Here is a 20,345-nt window from a genome sequence, read left to right as displayed (position 1 = left end):
GATCTATTGCATGTTTCCTCTCATTATTCAAATGTATGGTGGGCTATCTCCCTTTACTGTCATATCATATCTAAACTGTGCTTGTTTTAGTATCACCATTTTAGTTTTATTATACTTCCTTCTTCTAGCATTTTGTTGCCTTTTATACAAGATCACCTCCTTTATTTGTATCTAATGTATTTATATATTTGGTTATTTATTTCACTAGAATTTTCACCATGAGCTTATTTCTTAAATCCATAACTTAATTGTTTATTTTATTTTCACCTCAACCTGCTCATGTATTTTTTCATTCTGTTACTCTATTGTCTTATTTGCACTTTAGGAACAGGAATACAGTTCATATTGTTTGATAACTATCCTTGTGATCAAGAATTTGAAGCTTATTTGACTTTTCTTTATGACATTCCTCAGAGATAGTGGGCAGCTAACTACAGGAGGCTTCAAAGCTGCTTATTGCCAGTTGTAATAGTACGGCACTCTGCTTCACTGTAACAGATAAACAAATATTAGGATATGGGGAGTGTTTAGGAACGACAATATACTTGAGAAGTCAGGTGGGACACACTCGATGGTGACATTCATCTGTCCAGGGATGGTCTGAAGCTTGCTCTTCTCAGGTCTGTTGAGGAAAATAAAGATTTAAAATAAGAACAAGATTAAATAAAACAATGTTTCTAAATTTGAATGTAGGCTTTTGTAAACTGGCTTTTATGCAATGCCTTTTTAAAAATGTATGTGCAAGGGCATGGGTGTTTTTGTGCTCTAGTTTCTCTAAGCACTGTCTAAAATAGCAGAAGATGTGATGACTCACTTCCTGATGTCAGCCAGCAGCTTGATGATGTCATCATTGGAGACTTTGCTGCTGTCCTGGCGGTAGAGAGGAGAAAACTTCCCGTCCATGTCCAAGCTGCCCTGGGCGTCTTTAAACACCTGCCTGAAAACACATTAGAGGAGGTGTGACATAAGCAGAATAAAAAAGTTGATTTTTGGCTTTTAAAAACCCATGTTTACTTATTATAATGACAGATGTTATGCATTTGAATTGGGTCGTTCTAAAAAAGGATCCAAACAGATTCATTTCTGGGTCATATTTTTGACTTGTGTATTCTTCCTGTCTTACTTGGCAGCCCAGGCGAAAGGCATCCTGTACTGTCCCAGGCGTTGGCATGTCTGCTTGGCAGCTTTGAGCACCTTCTGAGCAGTCTGCAGAGACAAACAGAAAGGAATCATTCAAAAACAGAAGACAGAATGCTAAACTCGTAAGCTCACTGCCGTTTGTTTGTCTTTGAATTGTGATAAGGGAAGACTGTGGACCTTGCTGATGTCAGAGGTCTTGATGTACGGCTCGGCGCAGTGTGTGATGCCGTTCTGCAGCACCTTCTCCACACGGGCCACCAGGAAGATATCTGCATGAGGGTTGGTCACTGAAAAGATACCCTAAAGGAGAGAGGGGTACATGAATAATTAGAGTAGGGACTTGATAATATGGATATGTGGTTGTTTGTGCATTAGCAGACTGTGATATCTTTTTCCTAAGACTAGAAAGCACTTCATCCAAACTGCTGGGTTCTTTAATAAATAAGCATTCATCAGTAATTCAAATGTCTTTTCGTTCTTAAATGTTTCCGCTGCTTCTCTACAAGGCAAGTGCAGGGGGAAGTGGCTGCTGTCAGCCGAGCTCATACAGGAAAACCACATGGAGCTCACTTCTATTTTTGCTCTGGTGCGAGGGGGCTGACTTATAGCTCGTCAGTGTCAGCTCACATAAACAATCTCCAGGGGACAGAATTTACTTTCGGACAAAACACGCTGCTCCTATTAAGTTATGAGCTCATATTAGTTTGAAATGTATATTTAACCTCCTCTTGGGTTTTCCTAGAATGGAAACAAAATCTAGACAGAAGTAGCAGGAAGTCATTTTGGAATTCATTACATTTTCAGGCAGCATAAGAATTGACACTACCGAGGGAGCACCTTCTAAGTGGCTAATTTAGCTTCAAATTGAAATTCACGCAGACGTCACAAACAGTAATAATATAGAAGAGAGTATACAGACAGTTACAGGCCTTCACCCTGTGCAACCACTCCCATCCGCCCTCATTCATTTATCTGCATGATTTCAAACAACCACATACATCTAATTGTCATACTGCCTAGAATGGCTCGCAGAAAGTGTTACAGCTTTTTTGCAAACAAATACTACTTGTTGCTGGCTTGAGGAACTCATTCACATATTCACTGTGATAAATGTAATAGATCTGTGAATGATGTAATGAACTGGAATAGAAGCTGTGGCCTCCTCAGAGCTGCTGATGCAGTGGAGAGTGGAGGCTCAGTCCTTGGACCACACCCAACGCACCTAAATTAAACCGTGGTCAGCTGAGCTATAATAACACACTAATCACAGAGGTAGAGACGGCTCCGTTAGTGTGTGTGTGTTTGTATGTGTGTGTTCTGCTGGGGTAGGACTTTCACAGATGTCTGTTGGCAGAATGTAATATCAAGGGCAGAAATAAGACTTGGAACAGTTCTATTATTTAATGTCTGCAGCTTTTAAACTGTGTATGGCCTGCTACTGGTTGCTGCATTCTTTATTAGAGATACTTGTTCTGCTGTTTCTAGGTAAGAAGTGACATCAAGCTTACATCTCGGGCACTGCGTTGATATAACACTGAAAAGGGATTCTGAAATGCCATCTAAATGAGCAACACTGTGTTTCTGTTTCAGAAGACTTCGGTGCTGAAAGGGCATCTGAGGATACAACACACAAATATAACCCTCTGAACTACAGTACATAGAGGTTATTTCGGGTGTTTCAAGTAGTCTATGTATACATTTCTCCCCATGGGCAAAGAGGAATACAAATGGATATGTGTTCACACTGTTTGCTTTAGATTAGTATTTTTGTATATCTTCACTAGTAGCTATTCTTTCTCAAAACAGAGGAAGAGCAAAACTCGTTATGAACTAAAACACTTTTTCAGTTCTTCATGTGGTTAAAACTCTAATCTGATACCAGAGCTGTCAAATATTCTATCTTCTTCTGTCTAAAAGGCAGGCTATGTAAGCAGAGCCCATGTGACTTTGTAATCGAAGAGCATAGACTTCCCAGATCTCTGGTTTTATTTAGACTGGAGATAGACTACACTAAAGATGTTAAAATCACTTGCCTTAAAAGTTCATAATAGTTTTACTTTTAATACTTAACTCATTACATTTGAAACCAATTGTACTTTTGTTAAATTAGTCTAAATGTCATAAAAAAAATCTATATATTTATAATTAGTAAACAAAATATGAATGATGAATTAAAGTTAATTAAATTGTGTTCTTTAGTTTTGTTCAGAAGACACTGATGTCAAAATATGTTTCCCAGACAGGATGAAGCATTGTTCCGAACACACCTCACATCTGTGTGAATGATACAACAATGATTCAGGTTCCTTGCCCCTTCTGATTGGCCGTGAGTCATTTCCTGAATCAAACAGATGTATAACCACAGCCAAGTCTCTACCTGTGTAGGGAAGCGCAGCAGAGCCTCGGACACCCTCTGAAGAAGCGGCAGGCCGTTCCCTTTGGCAGAGTCTCCGTTCACCATGCCTCCTCCCTCCCTGACTCCTCCTCCTCCTCCTCCTCCTCCTCCCCCCTCTGAGTCTGATGAAGGAGAGAGCTGCCCCGAGACGTCGGTCAGCATCTCCTTGACGCACGGCGGGTTCAGGTCCACGTGGAAGTCGGCCGAGATCTTACAGCTCTTGGAGACGTCGAAGAGGGCGAGGCTGATGAAGAACGGCTCCACCTGGGGTCCAGCAGCAGAGAGAGGCTTTCACACTTCAATACATCAGGCAGGATTACAATACCCCTGGATATAGTTACTATCCATCACAGCTTTATTCAGAGCAATGCCTCAATTAAGAATTCCCCCCAACTTTTCATTTTTCCACCAATTTTAGGTCTATACTGTGGAGCAGTGGTTCTCAAATGGGGGTACACGGACCCCTAGGGGTACGTTGGAGTACTGCAGGGGGTACGTGAGATTTATTTTATGTTAATGAAAAAAACAAACATAATTAATGCATTTAAACAAACTACTAATAGTAGATTAACTACTTTATTCAAAAGTTTACAGTAATTCTGGATAATAAAATGGGAAAAGTAAACGGGGTGCTCTCTTTTCCTCTCTCCTGACAGCCCGTCAGTCTCGTGCAGCTCACTGAACCTGTAATAAGTGACCCGACAGTAAATAATAAATATATTTATAACTAGTTTAGCTAGTTCCAGAGTAGATAAACTAGCTAAGTGTGTTAGGTCTAACTCTTAGTGTATTTTGCTCGGCTCAACGGTCCGTCACAGCGGCGGAGCTGTGACCATGCAGAGCTGCGTGTTCTCCGTCAGCAGCAGCTGATCTGATCTCTGATCTCTCTCTCGCATCCGGTTATACTTCACTCGCGTTTATGTCCAAATCTATCAGATCTAGCTAGTTCTAGTTAATTATATGACTGCCTGCTTTTCAAAGGACCTAAACAATAAGCGTTGCTTGACAACGGCGTGTGGCCGCAAAGTATCGCGCAGCATTATGCATATGTTTATATGAGGGGTCAAAATCCCATGCTCATAAAATGCTCATATATTTTTTTCTCTTCATTCCCCACGCCCCTAAATAAATAAATATACAAATATACCAATTTTAGGAAAAGTAACGAAGTTTGAGCAGTGTGGGTTTTATATGAACAGAGTTACACATATTTCAAAACGCGAAGTGTAATAACTGCAGTTTGCCTCCCTGTCAGAATGACAAAGATCCTCAGGGAAGCACAAGCCCATGTTTCTCACTACATTGTAAGTACAACTTATTAAAAAGATCAGTTCAATGCAACTAATGTCGTCTTAGTGTTATTGCATGATGTTAAAATTGGTTTGCCATGAATTTAGTGATGGATTGTAACATTTGAAATGTAGCATTTAAGTGTTTCTCAGTTACAATGTTGTTGTTTTAATAAATCAGACACTGATGGTACAAGGCTGTACTGTACCTCTTTAGGCATTTTTTCCCTAACAAATTGTTTTTGCGCTGATCAGGGGGTACTTGGCTGAATCTTTTTTTCAAAGGGGGTACATGATGGAAAAAAGTTTGAGAACCACTGCTGTGGAGGACCCCCAAGCTATTGGTTGGGATATTGAGAATAATGTTAACTTTAAATGTGATCTGCCATACTATCAAATATGCAACAATAACAATTGTAGATGTTTCCATTTTAAGAAACATCTACAATTGTTCGAGACAAAATATTTACAGATAAATATTATATAAACATTGTAAAAAAGATTGCCTTCACGTATATCAGACACCAACAATTAGTATTATCTTATCCCTTGTTTAGAAGCAGATGTTGGCTCTACAGTAGCACATTTCTGAATGACTATGCACTTATGCCAGAATAGAACCATCCAATAATCATTAGACCTATCAGAGACTGTGGAAGGAGAGGAGGGAGGAAGAGGGGGAGGGATTGAGAGAGCGTGCTGTATCCAAACCACAAATATGCGTCACTTCAATTCTCTAGCCCCTCTAATGCACAAGCAGGCAACTCAATGTTTTATGACTACAGTAATCCACTCTGACAAAGGCGGAGACTCTGAAGTGCTGTCTCATGATCCGCACATTAAACACAATGAAGAAATCTCCACCATTCATCAGACGGAGTTCTTGCATAAGTTATCTGGAGGAACAAAGTTTAACGCCTAAAGAAATTAAAATAAGCGCTTACATTAAGACCAGCTAGCAACATCAGTGTTTTGATCTTTTTAGAAAATATGACAACGATATGTAGTTGTGTTTTCCGTTGGCCTGGTTACTTCCATGGCTTTCAGACAGAGCAGCATGAATTATGAAAGTGTATTATCTGGGGCAGCCCTGCAGAGGGTGAGGAAGGTTGGGGATGTGTGAGGTTAAAAGGACGACTGTGTATTGAGAGTAGATAGGCTTAAGTGCAATTAGAAAAAACAATTACTACGGATGTACTATCACAATTGATTTTTATATTTTTTATTTATTTTTGTGATCATTCTTTACCGTAAGTTTGTTTTTTTAGGTCTGGATGCAATATGCCTTTAAAAATATATTTGTATGTATATATTCTTTTTATTTTGTAATCTTTTTGTGTAATTTTGTCTATGTATATAAGGTCTTATGGTCATCTATTTGACTTTAAAAAGCTTTAGTTTCTCATTAGTAGTAATTAAGGAAAAATAGGAAGCAGTAGAGATAGTATAAGAGTAACTTAAGCAGGATATTAATGGAGTCTTTCCTGTGGAGGTAAGGTGGTGACCTACATTGGTGAGGACGCCGTCCCCCTTCTCACTGACGCAGCCCTGCAGACTGAAGGTCAGGTCGTGGCAGCTGACCACGATACGACGGCCGAAACGCTCCTCGAACGGCTTCACATCTGGCTCGATCCCTGAGAAGTCCAGCCTCTGGATATCACACAGGAGGGAGGAGAGGGGGAAAGAAGGGAGGAGATAAAACAACAAGAAGAGAACGATTGATCCAGGGGATATGAGAGGGGATAAGCAGTGAAAGAAGGAAGAGGACAAAGGAGAAGGAAACGGTGCGAGGAGAGATCAAATAGTCTGAATCAATAGTGAAATAAATAAAACATAAAGGTGTCAAATGAAGCATGTTGTGTACCTGTGTCTCTGGATCCAGGGAGAAAAGCTTTTGTCTGCCTTCGTTCCTGTTGATCTTATTCAGCTGGTCTGTCTCCCTGGCATACTGCAGACACACAGAGTGGAAGAACATCAGGTACAATATGTGCAAATGTAATGACAGTTAAATACATTATTTTATTTGGAATTTAAATATCTTGTTGTTCAGATGTTTTTATAAGGATCCCCATTATGAAGTGAGACAACATTATCAACCTTTCATCATTAACCCAAACAAAACAAACATAATACAATCACACAATTCTTCAAGAAGTAATAATACATTTCTATAAAAAATACATAGTATTGCAAACATAAGTCCTTGTCTGAAATAACCTTAAATGATATATGTATGTGTCCTGGGCTTTCAGGCGTATTCATTCCAAGCAAATAGGGTATTCAAATGTTTTAGTATCTTCAGTATTTTCTTTAACTTTATGAATTCCAAAGCCTTTTCAAAATGTTTTATGAGTTGTATATATTGCTATATTGTGTACTAAAGGGACATGTCGTTTCTCATAGTAAACCAACACACATCCAGACACAGTAAGACAAAGAAGAAGACGGTCAACAGACAAAAAGGATAAGAATCTAATGGAGACAAACATATCAAAGCCTCAGGTCACGGTAAAAGCACTAATCCATCTCTCCTCCTCCTCCTCCTCCTCCTCCTCCTCCTCCCTCTCTCTCCTGCTCTCTCTGTGACCAGCCTGCAGACAGGTGATCTTGGGAAAAGCTGTGCTGGAGTGGCCCAGAGCAAACAGCGGTGAAACAGCAGCACAGAGCACAGAGGGCTTTGTTGTCTGTGTGCAGCTCTGGGTTTATAGATATGTTAAAGGAGGAGAGTCTCTGTAGAATACACACTGGCGTAGGAAACAGACTCAAACACAGAGAGGCCAACAAGAGAGCTGCTCTTCTGTGGCTCTATCATTGTGTAAAGATTTATAAACAAGAGATAAAAAATGTGGCATGGTACAAAACCTCAGACTCTTTCGAGATAACATATGGCTTCTCGCAGTATTTGTTCTTCTTTCTTTTTACTACTATCATCAGCAATAACTGTAGGCCTAACAAGAACAGCAACCAAACTAAAGAAATACTACAAATAAATAATAATTAGCTAAATAAAGCTGCACACTTAGGATATAAAAAACTACCATGTGAAATACAAAAAAGTATAGAATTTCCATACAAATGTAAAATGTTTCTGAATATCTATATATCAATTATAGCATTTTAGATCCATTACAGGTAAAACATTTTTATTAAAAAATAAAGAAACGGGGAGAGGGGTACATTTTTGGAGAAAACCCAAAATAAAAGATTATTGTGGTGAATATACAAGAACATACTCTTCCTCTTAAGAATCTTAAACATTCAGGGAGAATAAAGTCACAGATTCACAAGTAGAAAAAATAGTGCTTTTTTTTTTATCAAGGAACCACTTGACTTTGCGAGGTCAAATCGCTATGATGTATTCTTGCTGTGGTCAGATATAGGTCAGTATCTCCTCTTGTCTAAATTAATTATTTAACCATCCATCCATTCATCCTTCGTACCTTAATTAGTTCAGGATGTAAGCCCCTCCCCAGGCTCTCCAGCAGGCTCTCCCCTTTACCTTGGCTGGTAGTGTCGTCATCTGATTGAACGGGACAATGATCACACATGAATCACACAGTCACAGTCTGATAACAAATCACTGATGCAAATCAGGTCCAGTAAAGCTCTGTTGCTCAATGTTTCTCTTATGGCTTCCTCTGGGCTGTGTGCAAGTTTCAAATCTAGACCAAATAAAACCTTACAGTCTACTGGGCAAATGAGAAAGAGGCTCTTCACTATTCTGCTGACTCCCAGGTGACGGGTGATGAACTGAGTGAACCCTAAGTGCCTCTCCAGTCCCTCATCAGCAGCTCTGACCAAGCTATTTGGTTTCCTTAGAACATTCTGCAGAGAGTATGCTATTAAAGAAGACGGGCCAATAGATGCTTGCACACAAAGTCAAACTGCATTAGACTGTTGGCATTCTTCCACATAACTTCAAACCCTCAAACAGGCTCAGGTTATGGCCCAACATGTTATTATTGTCATCATGGCTAAATGGACCATTACTTTACAGCAACATTTAAATGATGCTGTAAATAATAGGTTGACAGAAGTAGATCTAGACATGTGTTTATCCAAAGTTTCTTGGTAGGTAGAGTATTACTCACCCAGGGCACAGTCCAGTGTCTCTGCCCCGTTCCTCCTGTCCTGGCTGGGATCCGTGGCGTTCTGCAGAGCCTGTTTCAGCGTGATCACCCAGTCCTCCATCTCTGCTTCGCTGTCCGCCGCCAGGAAGTGGCTGTAGCGGTCTTGCATCTTCAGTTCGAAGCCATTGCGGCGCATCTTAGGGCTCTGAGGGGGGAAGAATGACTGGATTTGATATGCTTTACATTTTAAGTTCCACAACAAAAACACACTCACAATAGATAAAAGATCATACTATATTGTCCTAATAAGAAGATAGGTATGGTTTGGAATATGGAATATCCCCTGGAGGTTAATATCATGTAATCAAGTAATTACATCCAGGGGGAGACTGTCCAATTTAACTGAATTGGTTTTTTTGTACTCATTTGCTGAAAAGGAAATCCAACAGTGCCATGGTTACAAGCAAGCTTAAACGACATCTCTAAAAGAAACACTGTCACCTTAAAACAAGAATAGAGACTATTTTGTTCGTCTGCGTAAACAAACTGAGAAACAGGTAACTTTTATGAAAAAAAACACAAAGAGAAAGCTCTCAAAACTAGCTACTTATCCTGTCATTTCTACATGTGTTATACAGTGTTATACATACAGAAATTTGAAATACTGTTTCTCGCAGTCCCACAGTGTGACATATATACATAAAACAGATACAAAAAGGGCCTAGATAAACAGGGTATAAAACTAAGTAATAGTAGTAATAAGTACTAGTTAATAATATATTTAAAAAACACAATCCACAGAACATGAATTTACATTAATGCAAGTATTCTTTAGTGCAAATGAGAAAATGATGTGCAAAGTACAGTTTCAGTGCAGTAGCAGCGGAGATGGGTAGAAAAGTGACTGGTGCTGGATCAGGGAAGGTTGTGTGTGTGTGTGTGTGGGGGGGGGGGGTAAAGTCGAGGTCCATTTGGGGCAGGGGGGAAAGGTGGGAGGCAGGGTGGAGAGGTCAGGGGAGAGATGTCAGAGGGGGGAGGGAGGGAGAGAGGAGAGAGAGGGAGAGGAGGGAGGGAGGGAGGGGAGAGAGTTCAGAATCCTGACCGCCTGGTGGAAGAAGCTGTTCCTCAGCCTGGTGGAGCTCGAGCGGAGGCTGCGGAACCTTCTCCCTGAAGGCAGGAGGCTGAAGAGGCTGTTGGAGGGGTGGGTGGAGTCACCCACAATTCTGAGTGCTTTGCGGGTGAGGCGGGTGTTGTATATGTCCTGTAGTGAGGGGAGTGAGGCACCGATGATCCTCTGGGCAGAGTTCACAATGCGCCGCAGGCTCTTGCGGTTGGAGGCGGTGCAGCTTCCAAACCACAGCGTGATGCAGCTGCTGAGGATGCTCTCAGTGGAGCCTCGGTAGAAGGACAGCATGATGGGGGGTGGTGCTCCGGCTCGCTTGAGCTTCCGGATGAAGTACAGGCGCTGCTGGGCCTTCTTCGCTAGTGCGGGTGGTGTTGTTTTTCCAGGTGAGGTCATCTGAGATGGTCACACCCAGGAATTTGGTGCTGCTCATCTGCTCCACAGCAGCGCCGTTGATGGTCAGGGGGAGGGGGGGTTGGTAGTGTGTTCTCCTGAAGTCAACAACAATCTCCTTTGTTTTCTCCATGTTGAGGAAGAGATTGTTATTTTGGCACCACAGGGCCAGCTGGTTCACCTTCCTGTAGTTAGTCTCATCGTTGTTGCTGATGAGACCCACCACAGTAGTGTCGTCAGCAAACTTCACGATGTGGTTGGAGCTGAAGTTGGGTTTGCAGTCGTGGGTCAGCAGGGTGAAGAGAAGGGGGCTGAGCACACATCCTTGGGGGGCCCCCGTACTCAGTATGAGGGTGTTTGAGGTGTTGTTGTTGACCCGTACAGCTTGTGGTCTCTCTGTGAGGAAGTCCAGCAACCAGTTGCAGAGAGAGGGGCTGAGGCCCAGGTCTGTACGTTTTTGCACAAGCTGCTGGGGGATGATGGTGTTGAATGCTGAGCTGAAGTCTATGAATAGCATTCTGACATACGAGTCCTTAGTGTCCAGGTGTGTGAGGGCTGGGTGGAGAGCGGAGGAGATTGCATCCTCTGTGGACCGTTTAGCTCGGTAGGCAAACTGAAACTGGTCCAGCGATGGGGGGAGGGTGGATTTGATCTGCTTCATGACCAGCCTTTCAAAGCACTTCATGATGGTAGAAGTCAGTGTGACGGGGCGGTAGTCGTTGAAGCAGGATGGAGATGACTTCTTTGGCACAGGAATGACTGTCTCTGTGTATTCTTGTATGTTGGTGTGATGGTTGTATGTGGCTGCCTGCTTAAACATGTCCCAGTCTGTAGTGTCAAAGCAGTCTTGAAGTGAAGCAGTACTCTCCTCTGACCACACCCGTACCCGTTTTGAAATCGGTTTGGTCGCTTTTACCCTGGGTCTGTAGGCCGGTTTCAGCAGAACAGTGAGCTGGTCAGAGAGGCCGATGTGGGGGAGGGGGGATGCCTTGTATGCTCCCTACAGTAAATGTAGGCTACAATGTTTAATTTAGTCACTTTTTTGGTTGTTTGTGTGCCGCAGAATTTTTTTACGTCAAAAATGTACCGTGGCTCAAAAGATATTGAAAAACACAAATATAATCTATACATTTAAAAAGAAAACATTCCTCTACAATAAAGGTTTTGCAGTGCTTCAGATTGAGGTCCTCACTAAAGATAGGTTGTCATAATACTGGGTCATTTCCAGGTTAAGTAAGGTAAACGCTGCGGTCTTATGGGTGCTTCCACTGTATGCCAGCAGCCAGAATGAGTCTCCTCACTCTTCCCATTCATCTTCTGAATGTGTTCATCAAACTGAAAGCTTCCTGGCAGCCTCTGCTGTGAGCGCTGACCTGAATGAGGTACCAGCCTGCGCCGTGAGCCAACCGCAGCAGCCCCCCATAATCCCACAGAACGAGACTTTTCTGCCGAGTCCTCGGAATGCAACAAATCTGTTCAATCAAAGAGACTAAAACCCCTTGGAGCGTGGCGAGACGAGGAAACACACTGATGTTCACGAGGATGGGAGCTTGTGCCAAAAAACTGAAAACTAACAGTGAGCACAGAGGGTCAAAAGAGTTTGATTAAGTAAGCAGCAAGGTTTATTTAGAGCTTAAGAGTTGTAAAACAGGAGAAAAAATATGTTATGCAGTATTCCCAAAAATCTTAAGCCTTTTCTACCTGAACAACGTCTATGCAGGAGTCCAGGTAGATGGATCCTTTTGTGTCCTTGCAGTTCTTCTCGTCCTTGTAGGAGTTGAGGATGTAGGAGCCGTCGGGGAGCTGAGACAAGTAGAAGTACCTCCTCTTGAACACCTGCAATTAGCGACAGTAGAGATCAAGTCAGAGGAATATCGAACAGATTGAGGATTGCTTATGCTGTTTTTGGCCTAAATTGATTTTAAAATGCGGTATGATGATGTATGATGGGGTTGGTTTAATGCAGAAGATGATAGAGAATGCTGTACATTCAATAGCAACAAAGGACTAAAGGTGTAACTTTGTGTTTTTGTTTACCAAAAAAACAAACATTGATTTAAAAATAAGATCAAAAATCAAACTGTATTGCTATCTGTACACCGACATTTGTACCCTTTTTCTTTTTAATATAGCTTTTCATTGATAAGGTATTGTATTTGTCTTTCAGCCCCATAAATGACTTGTTAAATCCTACCTTGAAACCTAAAGTATTGGTGTATGTATATATAGAATGCTGTTTACTTATGTGTGTCTTTATAAGCATACTCACATGGAAACCCACCTCCTGACTTTGCAGTTAAAATGCTTTAATATTTGGGTCTCTGATCAAAAACGTTGAAACTGGATGACTAGCAGGAGGGCTATATTCTTTATGAGCTAAGCTTTCTGCCCTCACGCTTCTACTCATTTTGTTTTTGATTGTCTGTTTCATTGATTGTCTGTATTAAAATAAATAAACATAATATTGCTTCTCTAGTTCTGTGGTGAACCCTACTGCTCTGTTGTTGTTGTTGTTGTGTTATTTGTTGCTGTTATGTTGTATGAATAGCAGACAGGGCGTCTGGTGGTGACTCACCCTCATGGTGACAGACAGGCTGCTGTTGATGTTGGCTTTCTGCAGCCAGCCCTGCTTCATGATGCCTCCCCTCTGGGAGCACAGCGAGGCTGAGTCCTGACAGGCACAGACACATATTGAAAATCAATCAAGACAGAATAAATGATGCAGATTATCTCAGGTTAATTGTTCTTACTTATTAAGCATCACAATATCCAATAACATTGAGCACAAGGGAATGGTCTCTCTGATATACACATTTTCAGGAGTAACGCCACTTGGAGGAATGCCCAGTAAAAGGAGCGCTAATTAACTTAATGTAAACCGGGAACGTGACACACATATTATGACATTGATTGAAAGGGGTCGAGGTGTGTATGTGTGTTTATGTGTGTGCACAATTGAGACCAGACTAATCACATTGAAGTGGCATTCTGTCCTCCAAGCGTCACACACCACCCCTCCTTCCAGCTGTCCTGTAATCTAATTGGCTGGCTGCTCTCCTTCTGTAGAAGTCTATGCTTCCCTCAGACACACCAAACCTTGCATCATGTCCCAGACTGAATTTGTATTGATTATGATTTAATGTTACGGTCTGTGGATGGCTATAAAAAGACATAGTAAAGCTTTTCAGAAGCTAATAAATATATAATGATTGTTTGCTTTATCACCTGTATGTGTTTTCTCTATTTCCCTAAATGTTGTTTCTACATGCCCCCAGCTTTTAGCAGTAGCACTTCCCATTTTGAGAAGGAACAGAGCCACCCTCTCCCTGCCATCCCCATTCAAGCAGCCTTTTTTTTCCTTTCAATTAAACTTGTTCTCTGTCTGAGTTTATCCGCATCCGGTTAGAGGGAGGAGGATCGATGCAGGCTATTTATAGGACGTATAAAGCTACTGATTTCCCCTCCTCACGTTCAGTCTCTGAGGGGTCTCACTGCTGGCTGGACTGAAGGACCGACAGACCATAAGTCACAGAAAATCATCCAGCAGAATAACCAGCTAAATGCATGTCTACATTTGCTCATATTTCCAGGATATGGAGGCATATGAAAGGAGCCAAATGTGTCTTATCTCTATAATTCAAAAGATTAAAAGGTATCTTTTGAATTTCCGGGCAGGGTTTATAGCACATCACTAAAAGCTGTGCCTATATACGTGTGGCGCAATCTGTCCATAAAGGGTCCGGTGAGTCAATAGCAGACCACTCATCCTCGCTGCACTGATCAATGACTGTGATCTAACGGGCCCCCCTACTCACCTCGTCTTTGGCGTCTTCATCGATCTCGAACACATGAGCTGGCAGCTTGTCTGTCTTCAGGCCTTTGCTTTGAAAAGACAGCGAGTGAGTGTCAGCAGTCTTCAATAAATCAGCCCCTTCCCCACTGTACTCCCCCTGTGGTGAGATCTGTCTACGTCTTGACTCTTCGTAAAACATGCAACAAATCGCTGCTTGAACTGTTGCCGTTGCTTTTTACTGTACGTGTTGGTCAGTAAGTTTAGCACCACCGTATCTGACAGTGTATTTAGTACAATATTTTAATTGTAGGAAGTATATATATGTTTTATACGAAGCCCCTAAAGGGACATGAAAAAACGAGAAACTTTCTCGTGCACACGAGATACTAACTCGTGCGCACAAGATACTTTCTCGTGAGCACGAGAAACTTTCTTGTGCGCACGAGATACTAACCCGTTATCCTAACTTTTTTTTTTTTTTTGAGAAAGTTACCGGTGCGCCAAGGAGGAAGTGGAGCGCACAGGAGACAACCATTTCATTGCAGACTGTTATGTTTACGTGGGGAAATGACAGTGCATACATTATTTGAGATATATTTCGTAGTCAGACTTCACTTTAAGGACATTTCGGCCAGGGGTGTGTGGTCACTATACAATGTCTTTATTTTGGTAGATACCAGAATACATGACACAATGAATCTTTGTAATATATTTATGTTCTCTAGTTTAAATAATCATACCAGTATTTAAACTCTGTATGCTGGTCACCTGGAATCCTGGCAAGCTTCCAGCATGGTATATTTAATACTATTATTAAACATACACTGGTGATAGATGGATGCTGGTGACCAGCCCAGCATACCAGCATACTATGCTGGTCTATGCTGTTTTTTTTAGCTGGCCAGGATGGCTGGTTTAGCTGGTGGCTAGTTTAGCTGGTTTAGCTGGTGCACCAGCTAAACCAGCTAAACTAGCCACCAGCTAAACCAGCTATCCTGGCCAGCTAAAGTGTCCAAAACCCCTCTAAACCAGCCAGGCTGGTCAACTTAGCTGGTCAGGCTGGTTGACCAGCTAAGTTGGTCTAAGCTGGTTTTTTCAGCAGGGGTACTCTGAGAGTCATGGACATTAATTCATAGATCAAAGCAGACTGGTTTACAGACTCTCCTGTTTTGCCAATCCGGTGCTTAAACAAATAGCTCTACACCCCTGGCCGAAATGTCCATAAAATTAAGTCTGAGTTCGAAATATATCTCAAATAATGTATGCACTGTCATTTTCCCACGTAAACATAACAGTCTGCAATGAAATGGTTTGCAATGAAATGGTTGTCTCCTGTGTGCTCCACTTCCTCCTTGGCGCTTTCTCAAAAAAAAAAAAAAAAGTCAGGAAAACGGGTTCGTTTCTCGTGCGCACGAGAAACGAACCCGTTTTCCTGACTTTTTTTTTATTCTCATATTTTTTTTTTATGTCTCTTAAACCGTTATCCCGACTTCTTTTTTTTTTCTCTCTCTCTTTTCTTTTTTTTTTCCATGTCCCTTTAGGGGCTCCGTAGCTAAATATGTGGTAAAATAAAATGTTGAATAAAGTATTGCTGAGCAGCAGAGATATTCCGGGCCACAAATCATATTTTAAACTTCTGTTTGTTACAGATCCTCCACCATTTCTTTTTTTATAATAATGAGAATAATGATGCAAAATGACCAACCACTCCATGTATTCATCATAGTCCAGTCCGAAATAATTGCAATTGGTTATTTTATTTGTATTTGGGTTTTTTTCTGGAATTTCGAGGGCATATGTAAAATGTTGTTACGCATGTCTCCTTCATTCCAATTTAAGGTTTGAGTGCATGTTGTGGGGTTAACAAATATTTCCTTTAGGAAGCTTTATCACCATTTGATTAACTTACAACATCTGTGCTGCACCTGTGTTGTAAAGGAGAATCTGATTTACAGTATGTCCTCTTCACTGCTGAGGCGTCATGTTACATGTATATACAGCGACAGAGATTTGTTGCATGTTGTCATCCAGCAGACCCACCTGAGCAGAGTAAATCTCTTTCACATGTTGCATGTTTGGCAGTATAGAACTTGTTTTGCACTAGCAGTAGACAAATATGTTTTCCTTACCTTGGCAACATGCGAAAGTCACCAGAGTAAGCCTCGTACTTGTAGTTGATTACATGCCAGTCGGTGTTGTACATCTTGATGCACTGCCAAACAGAGAACTAGATTAGGGGCGGCAGAAATACAACAAGCATCCCATAGCAGCAACGTGACCTAACAGAGCACACAGTTCTTTCCAGACAGATCCTCCAGCACTGTGTTATTTATGAACTCAAAATAAGTCGCAGAAGAACTCTTTAGCCCTGCCGTGAGTTCTACTTGGCATTACTCAAGATGGTTTTCACTGTGCATATCACTTTTAATTCAATGTGAACTGCAAGCAGAACTTCTCAATTAAGTCAACTGAAAGGATCTTTGTCCAATAGATGCTGAGTAAGCCTGGATCTGTTTTAACGATCCCTATGACAGTTGTTTCCATGCAATATCACAGTCACGGGAGCTGGCGGAGGATTTAAAGCCTGGCAGAAAAGCGGCTTAGATCCACATCATGCCAGAAGAGTCTGTTTTTCATTTCTTACACAATATATCTTCAGTAGAGCATGTGTTAAGTACTGGCCTGTGCATTATGTGTTCCTTTAGGAGCTTTAAGCGACCACTTAATGCAGAAAGTCTTGTGTGAAGTCATCAAGACATTTTTGTAACGTCAAGAATAAATGCCGTAGCTTCAATGTTGTACTCCAAACGTCCCCTTTAGTTTTTAGAAAGGAGTCACTGCAACATATGTGCAGTTTGAGACTAGTAAGTGTCAAGTCCTACACATGGGCCAGATGGATTATACCTCTTTGGCAAACAGACTCCTGGCCTCTCGCTCTGCATTCTGAGGCACAGAGGGAACGACGGTCCTCCTCTGCCGTGAGATCTGGGACTCCTACGAAACACAACACAACAATGTTATAATGACAGTCCTTTATCTTCCCATCGAATAGTAACACAGCAGGAAGCCCTCAACAACGACTGGTAGAGAGAAAGTGAATGAAAGAAAAAAGAAGACACAGATGCAAGGAAACAGATTGAAAAAGAGCAAGACGTGGCTCTAAACAAAACCACATGTTTAACTGGCTGGGTTGTGTTTGACTGAAGTGTAAATAATCAAGCCTGGTGTGTTAGTGGAAAAGTGATTAATGATGGGACATCTTTCTTTGAACGGGGATATTTTACAGCTCTTTGTTCCCCGTTTGACTCCGGCAGTTTAACAAGAAAGAAATGCTGATTTGGCTGTTTTCAGTGGGGGAGGAAGACGAGAGGCAGTAGGAGACAAAGCATGAGGGGACTCACCGAGACATCGTCCACAGGGCACAGCAGCAGGTCTCTGTGGGGGTCGCTGTGGATCTGGGCCTTCCTCTGGAACACCACAGCTTCATAGTCCAGCGGTTCGATAATCTTTGGCTGCTCCTAAAAGACGGAGGAAGACGAATAAATGTCACTTTAAATGAACAATTTCTTTTTGATTTGATGTTGTGATGGTTCTGTGTGTACTGTGGCTCTGGTAAGCTCCACATGGCCTTGCTTATTTGAATGCAGTTAACAAGGGCTCAACCCCAGAAGCTCTTAACAACCCGTACAAAAGCAGAGCAACAAGAGATCAGAGAAACAACCACAGAGTTCAGAGGTTCACAGTGCAGGGAAACAGTGGCTCAGACAGCTGTGGGTGGACAACAAAAAAGGTGAAAATGACGAAAGCGAAGCAACTGACAAAAGGGGCATTCAAGGTAAGACAAAATAGGAATGGAATCCATCTGACTTGACAGTTATGTGATGTCAAATAAAGCGCGTGTTCTTGACAGAAGCATAATAATAAAACAAAAAACAAGAAATAAATCACATGCCATATGGATGATCTAGCTGAACATCATAACTTCCTGTTTTGAGTTTCATAGAGAAGTGAAAGATATGAAATGCATGAATGTCTTCAAGTGGCATACAGGCTAAAACCTAGCCGTGCACAACTAGGTCAAGATGTGATCACAAGTATAAACCTAAAACCACTTGGTAAGATTCAGAATTAATTCCCAAGAAAGTGCAACTTTAAGCTCAAGCTAAGCAATGAAAATGGTGATGAATAGTTTAGCCAATAAGCCCTGGCTGAGCGTTGGACTCTGCAGAGGAAATGGTCAGACTGTATGGGTTTGATCAGCGTCTTCTGCGCCGTATTGCTGAGCCAAAGTGGAGAGAAGAACTGTGACAATGCGCTACAGCTGGGGGAGCGTGATTGAGTCATTTTCCACCTTGTCATATTTCCATTTAAGAGTCGTGCAGCTGAGATGCAGAGCTGTGTTTTCCTACTGCACCACTGCTGAGGCGGGCAGAGTAAAAAAAGCCCAAATTAAGTTAGCTTGGCTGCTGCTTTTTTCCCCTCTGCTTGCTGTTCTTCCCTCCTTCTCCTTGTTCTACTGCTATTCCTCTAACACTACCACTGTTGCACTTTGTATGTGCAGATATCAAGCTCTTACATCCTTTTCCAATATGCAGCTTTATGTGCCAAGTGAACCATGTTGTAATCCATGTTATCTCTGACAACATATTCTATCTTAATCACCCTCTCACTATAGGCTACATGGACGTATATTAACACAACTTTTTTTCTGAGTTTGTCTGGTTTTTGAGGTTTAAGCAGCTAAGAAAATGGGAATCAAATTACTTCCACACGTCCTCAAAGTATAACTTGCATCGACAGTATTGTGTAACAGCTCCTCAATATACAGTAGCTATATGATGTTTACACTGAGTAAATATTCCAGCCTGCATTTCCTGAGAATAAACGCTCACTTGTTTGGGATCTTTTTGAATTGTTGGATCTCCACTAGAATTTGAAAATACATTTCTGTGGTTTTGAACACTGTTTGGCTATACAGTATGAGTTTAGTGAGGGTTAAAGAGTTTGAAATGCCTTGAATATGCTGGTATCTGTGCACAAGCCAATGAAGGAAAGAAAGTGCTCGCTTTTAAGTGTTCTCTAACCAATAATTTGGCCTCTGATGGTTTCAAGTACGTGATATGTACACATTTTTCCACCAGACCCCCGACTTTCTCGGTTGTCCACATGAAACCAGCATTTAGCATTTTGAGCCACTCATCTTAAGAAGAACTTCACAAAGATACTTGAAATGAAGTGTGAAACGTAGTGATTGCAGATATCTCAGAGTATGTTTGTACATGAAGTCTGGCTCTTCAGGGGACAAACAGCCACCTGAGCAGCAGTAAAACACCAAACTACACGTCTGTTGAAAGCATTACACGCGACTGTGCCGGCCCTGCACCCGATGCAGCAGCCCTGCTTCCTGTCATGTGCAACAAGCTAAACCGCAGCGCTGTGTAAGTCACAGGGAAATCGCCAGCGCACAGCGGCTCCACTGCAACGCTGATCATGTTACAGAGAAAGAAAGAGAAAGAGAGGGAGGGGAGGAAGCAAGAAAGAGAGAAGGAAGGGCTGAGAGAGAGTTCATAGAAGTTGAAGAATCACAAGCCTCAGAAGCCGGCAGCTGTGAAGCCACATTCATCGATTGAGACACACAGGGAGATGCTAAAAGACGTGGCGTAACTGTATGATGCAAAACACTTTCTCCTCTTCTCTCAAACACCAACAGCTTGACTCCAAGTGTTCTCCAGGGGACTGTGATGATGATGTTAGCAAAGGGTGCATTTCCAGATGTCTGTGTCCCATTACACGATCCCAACTCCAACATGACCAGGTGGATTTAATCAGGCTGGCTAAAGAAGCTTACACTTAAAAACAATAGATTACACACTCTCATGGGAGTCACACACTGAATCAAGCTCCCTTGTCCCACAGCTGACCCCACTTGGTGCTCCAACCTGTGTGTATATGACACACAGCGGCTCATGGAGGGGAAGAAAATGGATAGCTTGCCTTATTTTACTTGTCTATACTTACACGTTGATTCCAAAAGATATTGATATTTGTATGAGTTTTGTTTCAATAAGATATATTGGATTGTTCAGCCTAAAGGAGCCTTGTTTCATGTTATCATTCATTTAATCTAAAAACTAATGTGATT

General features: G+C 41.7%; 1 protein-coding gene across 2 annotated transcripts in view; it reads right to left on the bottom strand.

Moving 5' to 3' along the window:
- dock11 (dedicator of cytokinesis 11) overlaps positions 1-20,345 on the bottom strand; it is a 58,287-nt gene that overhangs the window by 35,612 nt on the left and 2,330 nt on the right. For both annotated transcript variants that reach the window (XM_034136324.1, XM_034136325.1), the window contains exons 2-16: positions 17,605-17,721; positions 17,108-17,197; positions 16,333-16,415; positions 14,226-14,292; positions 12,986-13,081; positions 12,112-12,246; positions 8,916-9,099; positions 8,265-8,344; positions 6,689-6,772; positions 6,334-6,474; positions 3,518-3,799; positions 1,318-1,440; positions 1,124-1,206; positions 815-937; positions 546-622 (exon numbers count right to left, since the gene is read on the bottom strand). In XM_034136324.1, the coding sequence (XP_033992215.1) occupies positions 546-622; positions 815-937; positions 1,124-1,206; positions 1,318-1,440; positions 3,518-3,799; positions 6,334-6,474; positions 6,689-6,772; positions 8,265-8,344; positions 8,916-9,099; positions 12,112-12,246; positions 12,986-13,081; positions 14,226-14,292; positions 16,333-16,415; positions 17,108-17,197; positions 17,605-17,721 (1,765 nt within the window). The remainder of the gene's footprint in view (positions 1-545; positions 623-814; positions 938-1,123; positions 1,207-1,317; positions 1,441-3,517; positions 3,800-6,333; positions 6,475-6,688; positions 6,773-8,264; positions 8,345-8,915; positions 9,100-12,111; positions 12,247-12,985; positions 13,082-14,225; positions 14,293-16,332; positions 16,416-17,107; positions 17,198-17,604; positions 17,722-20,345) is intronic.

The sequence above is a fragment of the Trematomus bernacchii genome, unplaced genomic scaffold (genome assembly GCF_902827165.1).
Source record: "Trematomus bernacchii unplaced genomic scaffold, fTreBer1.1, whole genome shotgun sequence".
In the NCBI taxonomy this organism is placed as follows: Eukaryota; Metazoa; Chordata; class Actinopteri; order Perciformes; family Nototheniidae; genus Trematomus; species Trematomus bernacchii.
Note: the sequence above shows the minus strand (reverse complement) of the source record. Positions and strands in the feature narration are given on the sequence as shown.